The 13,397-nt window shown below is 44.4% G+C and overlaps 2 protein-coding genes across 2 annotated transcripts; one reads left to right on the plus strand and one right to left on the minus strand.

Annotated features, from left to right (window-relative positions):
• Positions 1 to 5,493: 5,493 nt before the first annotated feature.
• LOC115570989 (olfactory receptor 11A1-like) lies at positions 5,494 to 6,444 on the minus strand. The gene has a single exon (XM_030399925.1). The coding sequence runs from the start codon at positions 6,442 to 6,444 to the stop codon at positions 5,494 to 5,496; it is 951 nt and encodes a 316-aa protein (XP_030255785.1).
• Positions 6,445 to 12,119: 5,675 nt separating this feature from the next.
• On the plus strand, positions 12,120 to 13,176 carry LOC115573713 (olfactory receptor 4S1-like). The gene has a single exon (XM_030404613.1). The coding sequence runs from the start codon at positions 12,131 to 12,133 to the stop codon at positions 13,067 to 13,069; it is 939 nt and encodes a 312-aa protein (XP_030260473.1). The 5' UTR covers positions 12,120 to 12,130; the 3' UTR covers positions 13,070 to 13,176.
• The last annotated feature ends 221 nt before the right edge of the window (positions 13,177 to 13,397 follow it).

Here is a 13,397-nt window from a genome sequence, read left to right on the forward strand (position 1 = left end):
AAGTTGAGCATGTTTATTCTCTCACCAGGAAATAATAAGAATTTCCACCACGAAAGCCATTGAAATGTATCTTCAATAGAGATATTTTGTATACCATTAGAATATCAGTAAACAAATCTATGAAAAGGGATTGCAGTTTTAGTTTTCTGTGTTAATTGTGTTTTACATGTGTGAAGTTTGGCCACATAGGCTTCTGTAGCTAACTTGTTAGCTCAAGTAGCAGTGCAGCGAGCCGTCTTAACTGGGAGCTCCGTGTTGTATAATTAAAAAAGACGGGTTAGCTGGACTACAAAAGATTTCCATTTCCATTTCCATTTAGGGCATTTAGCAGATGCTTTTGTCCAAAGCGGCCTCCAATAGGTACATTTGTTACAAGAAAGAAACCACGACATCACCGTCGATGGAGTAAAAAAGAAATAATGGAACCACATTTCAAGCCCACATCTGTGCATTGTAGCTGCTATTTATCAAAGATAACTTAAGTACATAAGTGCTGTGATTTAAGTGCTAAGGATAAGAATATACAAGTGCATAAAAAAAAATGTTTGCGGGGGGGTGAGAGGGAGTCAAGCTTTATGGGGTCGAGGTGAAGTCTGACTCTGCTGTCCTGAGGCTCTGGAACAGAGTTGTGTAGACCAGCCAAGAGCAAGTTGGTCATCGGGAGATGACCAGTGCTCGGACCAGGAGTTGTGTCCTTTGTGAGGAAAGACCAGATCCTGTGGATGTTGTAGAGGGCAAATCTGAAGGATCGGGCCACCGTAGTGATGTTGGGGGTGCAGGACAGTCCGTTGTTAAAGTTCACGCCCAGGTTCCTCGTCGTCAATGAAGGTGATACTCGATAGTGACTGAACATGCGAGTGACCATACCCAGCTTTAGTATGGTTGCATATAAACTGAAGAATACCAATCAGACCAGGTATCCGGGTCTGCACATTTATTTCTGATCGGTGTAGTGAGGGACACAGTCAGTACACACACAGGCTGTCAGGCGCTGTCTCAGTCCCCTGCGGCAGGTCATAAACTATGCAAATGAGGGCAAAATCCCTGTCAAATTTAACAAAACTAATATTGGTTTTAGGCGGCCAAAACAAACCTCAATATTTCGCAGTGTGTTAGCAATGATATTGTTACATTTATATTCAGTTTAAAACAAAATAAATTATACCATGTTAGCCAACAGACAGAGAGCATCACAATACATCTTACCAGCACAAAAACTTCCCATGTTTTGCCAGGAACAGCAGCGCCACCAAGTAGCACAGAGCCAGGGGGAAAGGCAGCATTGAATCAGTCACCCTCGATTCATTTTTTTTGCTAGCCTAATCTCAGTCAACTTCCAACAACCATGCAGACGTGGTCCACTCGATTCAGTCTTGAAATTCCCAGAACCATTGCTTCATTTTAACTTTTGCAAACAAATACTCAAATGAAAAATACAGGTAGATTTGTTTTAACTGAATAAGACATTTCGCTACAAAACAATGCAGACTGATATAAACATTTGTGACTGTAGACTGTAGAGGGTAACCATGGCTGTGATATAGAGACTCATATGTGGTATATAAATACTGATCAGATTGCTATTTTAATAGGTGCGAAGGAATTGGAGAAATGTGTCTTTTATTTGGCCTAAAAAAATTATTGACGCTTGAGAGGGGGGCAAGAGAAATGCTCTTGGGGCCACATGGCTTCGACAGTCATGCTGCTCTCTGATTGGTCGGCCAGCCCAAATGGCCCATGAGGGCTCAGGCATCTGTCAAAATTCCAGATTACCAGTCTGTCACTGCTGGTGAGCACGGCCGGCTACTGGCTTGCATCACATTTAAAGACGCATTGTTGCCACCTACTGGACTGGAGTGTGAGTAATAAGTAATAAGTGAAACGAAGCAGAAGCAGCAGCAGCAGCAGCAGCAGCAGCGCGGAGCTTTACCTGCACAGGCAAACACCTTTGACCCGGAAGTGACGCGTCATTTAGAGCGCACGGAGGAGGGCCGTACTTATGTACTGCCAACCTAGTGGTCAGCTGTGCACAATTAACTGCAGCAAGACAGCCCTATTTCTATGCTGCTACACCAATTAGATTGCCTCACACGGGGCACCACATGAGATACACGCAGTATGTTTTTAACAGATTTTTATAACGGTCTACAGACTCAGCTGATCTGATGGGAGGGTACCATGAGGGAAGAGCAGCCACTTTTTTTAGACTTGCACATGAAATTACCATAAGTTCTGACTGGCTGACCTGAGAGGCCGGTCAGTGATGTATGTGGTCAGAAGTTTAGCGATCTAGGCAGGCGCGGGTTTAGTGCCTTGTAAGTGGTTAAAATAATCTTTAAATTAATTCTAAGCTTAACCGGGCCCCGGTGCAGAGAGGCTCAGATCGGTCTGATATGGGATCATTGCCAGTTCCAGTTAACGGCCTCACTGCTGCATTCTGTACAAGTTGAGCCTGGGCAGTTTGATTAAGACAGGTAAAAAGTGGATTACAGAAGTAGAGATGAGAGAACTTGAATGTGTAAATGAGTAAATTCTAAGTCTGAGGTGCTGATCAGATTTTTTTAATGTTTCTTCATTGAAACAAACAGCAGTGAACCAGCCTACTGACGTGCTCCTAAGATTTCAGGATTTCAAATATAACTCCAAGATTTCTGGATTGTGGTTTTTGACCGAGGGGACCAGTATGCAGTATGAAATTATGAGACATCCAATACTTTACGGCAGTTAAACAGTCTTGGAGAGTGTATAAGTTGGAATAATCATTTAGTTTTACCTAGAAATATAACTGTGTGTCATCGGCGTAACAATGATGAAGATATGCAGCCAAACTGAGATATAATCTGGCTCGGGGGCAGCATATGCTGAGAAAAACAGGATGGTGTCAAGGATGGACCCCTGAGGCACCCCTAATGACAGTGGAGCAGATAATGACAGAAAATTGCCCATAGAAGCAAAAACTTCTGTTTGACAGACATGAAATAAATTTGTAGCATTTTCCCTGAGATGCCTACTTATGAATCAATCGATTGATGAGGGATTTGTGGTCAGTTGTGTCAAATGAAGCATTGACGTCAAGAAGAACCAAGATGGAAGGTTCTTCCCTGCCATATTCAAAGTTGTTACTAACTCTTCACAAAGCTCTTTCTGTATTGTGTTTTTGTTGAAAACCCGATTGAAATTTACCAAAAATATGGTTTCACTTTTTTTTTCAGGAATTTTGAGAAAAATTATCATTTTGAAATCAGTTGAAAATAATTCAGATTTAATTAATCAAGACCGCACTTACAAGTGTTCTGTGACACAGCCATAGGTGATCAATGATGGATACAGCTTGACCTATTTAATTTCATACGTATTTCACACCCTACAACAAATCTGTTTAGGTAGGCCACTTATTTTTTTCTTTTTTTTCACGTATTTTTTTGTCCTTTTATGGCTTTATTAATAGGTTAGCTGAAGAGGTGACAGGAAACAAGATGAGAGAGAGGGGGAGTGACACCCAGCAAAAGGACCCAGGCCGGGAGCCGGGAGTACAGCCTCTGTACATGGGACGCTGCTCTGCCAACTGAGATAAACGATGCCCCTGACATATTTTGAAGTCGTTAATAGGACGTTCATTAAAATACAACTCGTACAAATCGCCAAAAATTAGCACCAAATTCAAAATGGTGGACTTCCTCTTGGGTTTAGGAAATTGCTCCAGGAGGCTTTCATTTTACATACAGGTACGATAAATCCTTCCAATTTGAATGCATGTATGTCTAATGGGCCTCGGGGGCTGCTGATGATCAATACCACTGTGTAAGACATCAGATGTAAATTTAACCACAACTGACGCGTGAAACAAGTCTGGTGAGTTTTCAAGCGTTTAAAAACTTTTATTATATTGGCAGAAGAAGAAAAAACAACCCTTGAATGGTTTGTGCTCAGGCCCGAATACAACGACACAAATATAATATACTGAGACGAGACATGGAAACAAACAGTCGATAAAAAGATACGAAATAAGAGAGAGCCCAGTTGCATGGTGGGAAAGATTAGATGAACATGAACTGAAGTCCAAAAAACATAAGCTGTAGATTTATTAAAAAATGCTACAGAGCGGGATGACCTCAGCTCCTCTGGCAGGACCACAGACACTAAAGTACGTTAATACGTGGAAACACCAGAAGCCCACGCAGACTGTTATTTGTAGACTTTACATCAGTGTTCAACAAACTGCTGCCTCTTATCTTCATACAGAGGTTGGTACGTGTGTTTTATCTGCCCAGCTTTTTTTTATGGATATTGGACTCCTTGACTGATGGAGGTTTTCTGTAAACGTCTGTTTCTGGGTCTCTGTAGCCACAGGTTCACAGGGTGTGCTCTTTCACTCTTAACCTTTGGCTGCACTGATGAGTGCAGGAGCAGCTTCTGGTTCAACACTCCATCCTCCTCCATGGATCAGAATCAGACCTCAGGAAGGCTCGTACTGGTTTTATATCTTGGTGTGATCATTTCTTGGACTCAGATTGTCTATCTGGTATATCTATGGCATATCTAAACTCAAGGAAGTGATTATTGATCATCTGGAAGACTTGTCTTTGGGAGTTCGATGTTGATGTCATCATTCTTACTAAAGGGAAAGGTGAGACAACTTCAGTATGTGTCCATCCTGAGGTGATGTCACAGCGGTCTGAGGGGAGGTCATTATGGGCCTCAGCCCTCTGTGGACCAGTTAAACCAGTACTGAGGTCTGCCAGGCTGATTGGTCTCACTGGTTAACAGCTCCGACTGTAATTTGCTTCAGAGGGAATTAGTGGAAACTGTGACTAATGTGAAGACGCCTCAGAGACAAACATGTTGACATGCTGCGGTGACCTTTGACCTGAGGGACACCAGCAGCTCTGTGCTGCTTTAACATGAACTTTTACTGAGAATGAACTCAGTTTGCTCCAGTGTTTTTATTCTTGAGTATTAGTTTAGATGTTTTATGACAAGTTTGATAACTTTACCCCGATGGCCAAAAAACCATAACAACATAATGTTATATGTAGGTTGGAGCACTTTGTTAACACCAGTTAACAGAGTGTTGCTGAGCCCTGCAGTCGGATCCTTCAGACCACCGTTGTCTGGTTTGACATCTGGACTTGTAAATGATGGAGCGGTTCAGGGATCATGATACGTCACCTGTCACCAGTGAACCAGAAGACGAACCATGTCGTCTTCTACTGTTATCAAGAGCAAATGACCATGTGCTGTTTTATTTATGATTCACAACGTATCCACACTCAGGTTTTTAAAGTGTTTTTACTAATTAGATGTCAGAAGGAACCAGATGCATGCTGGACATTTCATCATCAGAACTCGTTACTACTGTAGAAAAAACTAGTGCAAAATTCGTCCCCACAATATTTTCAAAAATAGCTCATTAAAATCCACTGAAGACATCATGAGTTGAGTCAGAGGCTTCTTCTTTTATTCATGTGTTTCCTTCAGTCAGCCTGAAAGACTTTACAACAACAACATCCTCTTACACATGACGCGGATGTTGGACATGTTCAGTCCGTACATCACAGGGTTAAAGAGCGGCTGGCAGGTCAGGAAGTACAGTGATAAAACAATGTGTAACACACTGTCCACAGCTTTCATATCAAACCTGCTCTGTAATATTTCAAAACAAACCCCAAAGGAGAAGTTGAGCAGAGAAGCGAGGTGAGGTGTGCAGGTAGTGACGGCTTTCTGTCTCGTCTGTTTAGAGCCGGAGAAACAAACTTTAAGGATCCTCATGTACGTGTACAAGATTACAATTAGAGGACCAAAGATAAAGAAGGCACTAACAATCAGTCCATAGATGTTATTCACTCTGGTGTCAGAGCAGGCCAGTTTCACAATGGAGTAGTTTACACAGTAAACTTCGTGGATGGTGTTCCCACACAGCTGTAAAGAGGCGCTCAAATACGTTGTCATAGAAACAGCAACAAAAGAAGGCAGCCATGTTACTGCGATGAGCAAGACAACCTTACCAGATGTCATGTGTGTGTTATACTGCAGAGGAGAGCAGATAGCAAGATATCTGTCATAGGACATGACGGCTAAGGTGGAAAATTGTACACACACGTAAGAATACACACAGAAGATCTGCAGGAAACAAAGAGAAGCAGAAACAGTGTGAATGTCAGAGAGAATCTGAGTCAGAAGGAACGGAAACAACCCTGAACTACCATACAGTTCATTTACAAACAGACTGCACAGGAACATGTACATAGGTTCATGTAAGCTCCTGTTCATACAGATAACCACGATGAGCAGAAGGTTGGAACAAATTATTAGAATATATAGAGACAAAATAATCATAAAGTAGAAATATCTTAAAAGCCCAGTGTCAAAGTAGGCTCTCAGAGTGAAATATGAGACCTGTGTAGAGTTTGTCTTCATCCTGGTTTTGGCTTGTAAAGTGATCATAGAGCTGTTCAGAGCACAAACTAATCAAACAGATCTGGAAACTTTTAACTTTTCTTTTGCATGCGATGTTCAAACAAACAACAAACACAGAGACGCTTCATTCATTCATTCAATCATGGACAGTAAATTGTGGTAACTGTTTCTTTGTCGTATAGATTTCTGAAGCTTAAGTAGTTAAAAATATGATATATACTTCCTGCGAAGAATCACAGTCATGACAGAGTCCTGAAACCTGATTTCAAGTCAGCAGACGGAGGTTACTGACAGGGTGAGTGTTGCTCCTCAGCTCTTGTCCTGCTGTCGTCAGGACAGGTCGTCCCTCCTGAGCAGAAACTCTGCTTCTACTTCTTTTTAACTTTTATTACCAGGGACACCCACATCAGCACAGGGACTCGTCACCAGAGGGCCGACAGGTTGTTACTAGTTACATCAGTATAAACATTTAATCTGCTCTGCATACGTGATGACTGACTGTCGTGTTTGTGGACGTTAGACTTTGGCCTGCTGGAACCTTCCCTGCAAATTCAGGCAACTCTGATCCCTTCTGGACGTCCATCTTATCACAGTTGCTATACATCTAACCCCAGTCCAATGTTTTTATTAGAGCATGTTGTTATACAGTTACATATTAACGGCATTCACATCTATGTGCGCAATGTGCATCCATACAGATATACACTATAATGGGCACCATTTGGCTCAGTTGGTAGAGCAGGTGTCCCATGTGCAGAGGCTTTGTCCTCGCGGCAGCAGCACTGGGTTCGAGTCCCGGCCTGGGCACCCTTTGCCATGTATCACTCCCACTCTCTGTCATATCTTCAGCTGTTCTATAAATAAAGCTAATCTATCAAAAAAGGACTCGCATACGAAGTTAAATGACGTCCCGTTCTTAATCCAGAGGGTTTACTGTGACGTCGGTCCCTGTGCAGCTATAACAGCTTCAACTCTTCTGAAGGCTTTCCACAATGTTTAGGAGTGTTTATGGGAATTTTTGACCTTTCTTCCAGAAGCACATTAGTGAGGTCACACACTGATGCTGGACAGGAAGGCCTGACTCTCAGTCTGCACTCTAATTCATCCCAAAGGTGTTCTATCAGGTTGAGGTCAGGACTCTGTGCAGGCCAGTCAAGTTCGTCCACACCAAACTCTCTCCTCCGTGTCTTTATGGAGCTGCTTTGTGTACTGGTGCACAGTCATGTTGGAACAGGAAGGGGCCATCCCCAAACTGTTCCACAGAGTTGGGAGCATGGAATTGTCCAACATCTCTTGGTATGCTGAAGCATTCAGAGTTCCTTTCACTGGAACTAAGGAGCCAAGCCCAGCTCCTGAAAACAACCCCACACCAGAATCCCCCTCCACCAAACTTTACACTCAGCACAATGCAGTCAGACATGTACCGTTCTCCTGGCAACCGCTAAACCCAGACTCATCCATCAGATTGTCAGATGGAGAAGTGTGATTCATCACTCCAGAGAACACGTCTCCGCTGCTCTAGAGTCCAGTGTCGGCGTGCTTTACTCCACTGCATCTGACTCTTTGCATTGCACTTGATGATGTTTTGCTTGGATGCAGCTGCTCTGTCATGGAAACTCATTCCATGAAGCTCTCTGCTGTTCTGGAGCTAATCTGAAGGCCACATGAAGTTTGGAGGTCTGTAGCGATGGACTCTGCAGAAAGTTGGCGACCTCTGCGCACTCTGCTCCTCAGCATCCACTGACCCCCGCTCCGTCAGTTTACGTGGCCGACCACTTCATGGCTGAGTTGCTGTCGTTCCCAATCGCTTCCTCTTCGTTTTAATACCATTGACAGAGGTCCACTGTGGCTGAGGAGTCTGGAGCCGAGGTCCACTGGCTTTTATCTCTTGAACTAATGTGGCAGCTACAGCTTGATGTGTGATGAGTCCTCGTCAGAGAGACGAGGGAGGGAGACACCACGTGGTGGACACACGGAGAAGTTAATCACTGGTTCTATTTTCTGATGGGAGAAGACTGTGGTGGACGTTAGGAAGACAGGCTCAGTCATCACATGTCTCAACAAGACCGAGATGTTTCAACATGTCAATCTGTCTCAGCAGACTGTTTATACTCGTGTAGCTGCTGTTGTTACGTGTCGTGGTTGAGATCCTGACAGCAAACATCACAGAAGTCCAACAGACGGCTCACTGTGTTCATGTGAGGAAGATTACAGGCTCCTCGTCACAACGACTCGTTCGATGGAACACTTCCTGTCTGTCTGCTGACACCTGATGGGAGACAAGGAGATGTTTTCAGAAAACTTTTGGAGTTTGCTGTTACATCATCTTTCAGTGTGCGTCCATCCTGAGGTGATGTCACAGCGGTCTGAGGGGAGGTCATTATGGGCCTCAGCCCTCTGTGGACCAGTTAAACCAGTACTGAGGTCTGCCAGGCTGATTGGTCTCACTGGTTAACAGCTCCGACTGTAATTTGCTTCAGAGGGAATTAGTGGAAACTGTGACTAATGTGAAGACGCCTCAGAGACAAACATGTTGACATGCTGCGGTGACCTTTGACCTGAGGGACACCAGCAGCTCTGTGCTGCTTTAACATCTATCTATCTGTCTATCTATCTATCTATCTATCTATCTATCTATCTATCTATCTATCTATCTATCTATCTATCTATCTATCTGTCTATCTATCTATCTATCTATCTATCTATCTATCTATCTGTCTATCTGTCTGTCTATCTATCTGTCTATCTATCTGTCTGTCTATCTATCTGTCTATCTATCTATCTATCTGTCTATCTATCTATCTATCCATCTATCTATCTATCTATCTATCTATCTATCTATCTATCTATCTATCTATCTATCTATCTATCTGTCTATCTGTCTGTCTATCTATCTATCTGTCTATCTGTCTGTCTATCTATCTGTCTGTCTATCTATCTATCTATCTATCTATCTATCTGTCTATCTATCTATCTATCCATCTATCTATCTATCTATCTATCTATCTATCTATCTATCTATCTATCTATCTATCTATCTATCTATCTATCTATCTATCTATCTGTCTGTCTATCTGTCTGTCTATCTGTCTGTCTATCTGTCTGTCTGTCTGTCTATCTATCTGTCTATCTATCTGTCTATCTATCTATTGTGATAGAGGATGTATACAAACTGTATGTATTGCAGCTGTAACTCAGAGACGAGGATGTGAAAGTGGGTTGTGTTTATTCCTGGGCAGTTTCTCAGTGATGATCTGGACCACCACCAAAATGTCCAGATGATCTTTGCCTCATTGTTCCGTATCCTTCCTAGTCTTGGCATCTCCATGCGGTTATGCGTGTGTGTGTGTGTGTGTGTGTGTGTGTGTGTGTTCATGAAGTGTGATGTCTTCAGTATTTCTCAGTCCCTGTTTATCTCAGACCCCAGAACAGAATAACACATTCATATTCAAAGGGTTTGCTCTCAGTGATGGCGGTACCAGCCGGCCCGCTGATGTAGAACAGTGCAGTGTTCTCTCTGGGCCGTGTGGTCTGAACAGTGTTTGGTGGTAGACGAGTGCAGTTCTGCTGATGGCCTTGAAGACCAGAACCATCATCTGGAATCGGATACGGACCGCAACAGCGGAGGTCACAGAGGAGGCGGGTCACATGGGAGTATTAGTGTAGATTGTAAACGAGGCGCTGCAGTGTTCTGGATGCGCTGCAGTGGTTTCGTCGCAGAGGCTGAGAGTCCAGCCAAGAGGGAGTTACTGTAGTCCAGGAGGGAGAGAACCAGAGCTCGGACCAGGAGCTGCATCACCTCCTCAAGGTTCCTCAGACTACAGAGCATGAAGGACGGCCTCACAAACCCTCATGACTGACAGCTCAGCAGCCACAGAGACAGAAGAGTCCCTCACACAGTGAAACTCTTGTTGTGCTTTAACACAGCTGATGAGCAGCTTCCACCTCTGTGAGCTGTTAGTGAGCTGTGACAACACGGTCATATTTCAGCAGCAGCTCTTCCAGGACTCTGTTCCCTGCAGGACTCAGTCTGCTGCACTGTGAGAGCAACATTAGGATGTTACCTCATAATTAACATGGACATTAATAACAAATAGTAGAAAATGTAAAATACATAACATTGCTGCCAGGCTGTAGTCTTTAGGCCAGAGCTGTTTCTGAACCTGGACTGAGAGACCAGATAATCACTGTCCTGTTTTCAAACTGTCCGTGTGAGGAGGACCGTGAGGCCGACAGAGAGCTGCAGGGTCTGTAAAGACGGACTAGTGAGTAGATGAGTCTCCGTGTTCGCTGTGAGGACGTTTAATGTCCCCGACAACCTCTGTAGTCTCATTCAGACACTCGTTAGCAACCGCTAACTGTTGTTAACACATGAAGAGCTTCAGGATTAAACTGTGGGACATTTATGATGATTCCATGTTGGAGAACAAAATCTGTAAATATGTTCAGTCTGTGGTGACCACACACTTTATTACACACATTCAACTGGAAAACATTGAACACAGGACAGGAAGTGCTAACATGCTAACATGCTAACTGATTTCTGGTTCAGGACTACAGACTGCAGCTCTGTGTATTGTTATGTACATAGAGAATTCAGTCCTAACAACAACCATGATGATAACAGATAACAGCTTCACAAAAACTGCCGAGGAGAAGAAAGCCTGTAAAAAACAGAAAACCCTGAGGAGATATTGACTCCATCCACGGTGATGTCGTGTTGCTCTCTTGTGACAAATGTACTCACTGTAAGTCGCTCTGGATAAAAGCGTCTGCTAAATGTCCTCAATGTAAATGTAAATGTAATGTAAACGTATTTAATTTCATTTTGTTGGTTTGAAATCAAAGGTGAGTTCCTGCGGGGGGGCGGGGCCTCAGCGTCCTGTGTGATGTCATCAGTGGTCGCTCCTCACCTGTGTGTGAAGGTTTCAGGTGCATAAGAGGAGCTGCTGGCTGCTGTCACCTGTCAGCTGTGACCTGTGATGTGCTGCAGTGTCTGACAGGAGCTCTGACTCTGTCTCATGTTGTTGAAGCAGCTGTTTGATGTTTTCTCTGCTCTCACTTTGTAACCGATGTTTTAATTCAACAGCTGAGGCTAATTTAACCCGACAGGATCGTGACTGTGTCTGTGTGACTCTGATTGGTTGACAATGAACAGATGTGATTTCTTCTTTGATTGTGTCGTTGTTCAGGTTGTTACTGCTGTTGAAACGCTGACTCTTGACTGAAACCTGGTCCTGCCTGGTCTCAGAGGGTCTCATGTGACGGTCTGAATGATTCTGATGTTTCTCTGTCAAATCTCCTCCGACACAAACAGCTGGTGTCTGTCAGTGATGTGGATGTTTCTGTCTGCAGGTGTCTGATGGTGTCGTTACATTGTGTTCACTGACTGTTTACATCCGAACACCTGAAGGGATTCATATGAAGGTGTGCAGGACTGAGCTGGATGTGTGTGTTCAGGCGTGTTGGTGCTGCTGACGAGCAGCTGCGTGTTGTCTGCAGGCTGATCTCTGAGCAGCTGCTCTCATCACACTGCTGTCAGCTCGTCTGGGTTTCAATTCATTTAAAGCTGTTTCAACATTTTCATCGAGCATCCTCTGATTTCAGCCTGATGCTGTGAGGATGTTCTGTGTGTTGTAGTGAACTGTAGCTGGACACCTTTATTATTCACCTGACTGTACTGCGGATGAGCGGCGACCTCTCAGCTGACATCATGCAGAATCACTCTGAGTTGGTGTTTGTGCTTCAGGGTCTGAACGACTCTCTGACAAACCGTCACCTTTACTTCTCTCTCGCTCTGACGTCGTACCTCTTCACCATCTTGGTCAACCTGATGCTGGTGGTCACCGTCTGTGTGGAGCGATCTCTCCACGAGCCCCTCTACATCTTCCTGTGTAACCTGTGTTTGAACGGCATCTTTGGAGCTTCGAGTTTCTACCCGAAGCTGCTTCACGACCTTCTGGCCGACTCTCACGTCATCACGTACAGCGGCTGTCTGACTCAGATATTTGTGGTTTACAGTTACATCTTCTGTGAGTTCACCAGTCTGACCGTCATGGCGTACGACCGCTACTTGGCCATCTGTAGGCCGCTGCAGTACCAGACGCTGATGACGATGCAGAAGGTGGCCCAGCTGCTGTTTCTCACCTGGAGCCTCACCATCCTGGAGTCGGTGGTGGGCATCACCCTGACGGCCCAGCTGCCGCTCTGCGGACGCCATCTGCCCAAGACCTTCTGCACTAACTGGGAGGTGGTGAAGCTGTCGTGCTCCGACACGACCCTCAACAACATCTATGGCTTTGTGCTCATGTTCTTGCACGTGTCGCAGACCGGACTCATCCTGGTGTCCTACACACACCTGGTCCGAGCCTCGCTCAGGCTGCAGTCTGACCGCAGGAAGTTCGTCCAGACGTGTCTGCCGCACCTCATCACGCTGTTGGTCTTCACCAGCTCGCTGGTGTTCGACATCATGTACTCTCGTTACGGCAGCGGGGGAACGCTGCAGGCGCTGCAGAACGCGCTGGCCGCAGAGTTCCTGGTCGTCCCGCCCCTCATCAACCCCATCATCTACGGCATCAACCTGCATCAGATCAGGTCCAGGATGTTCAGCAACTTCACCCACAAACTGGACGTCCCCAAACCTCCATCGTGACAAACACACTGACATCAATATAATCTGCTGCCATCAAACCGAGACAGTCTCACTGAAACAGCCGGAAGTCTTTCACATGAACGTCTCCTCACAAAACAAAGTTACTAGATGACATCACAGGAAGTCCTTCATGTAGAGGAAGACAAAATAAAGTTGTTTTAGATGTTTTATGCTTCAGAAGAAGTTTAATGAAACGCTGATTAATAATGAAGTTAATGATTAACAGTAAACTAATCAGTCAACAGATTAATCTGAAGAAGTCACAGAAACACGAGTGGCATCACGTTGGAGAGTGAAGATGATCGTCATGTTTGACTCTGATTAACTT

Source organism: Sparus aurata, chromosome 2, assembly GCF_900880675.1.
Source record: "Sparus aurata chromosome 2, fSpaAur1.1, whole genome shotgun sequence".
In the NCBI taxonomy this organism is placed as follows: domain Eukaryota; kingdom Metazoa; phylum Chordata; class Actinopteri; order Spariformes; family Sparidae; genus Sparus; species Sparus aurata.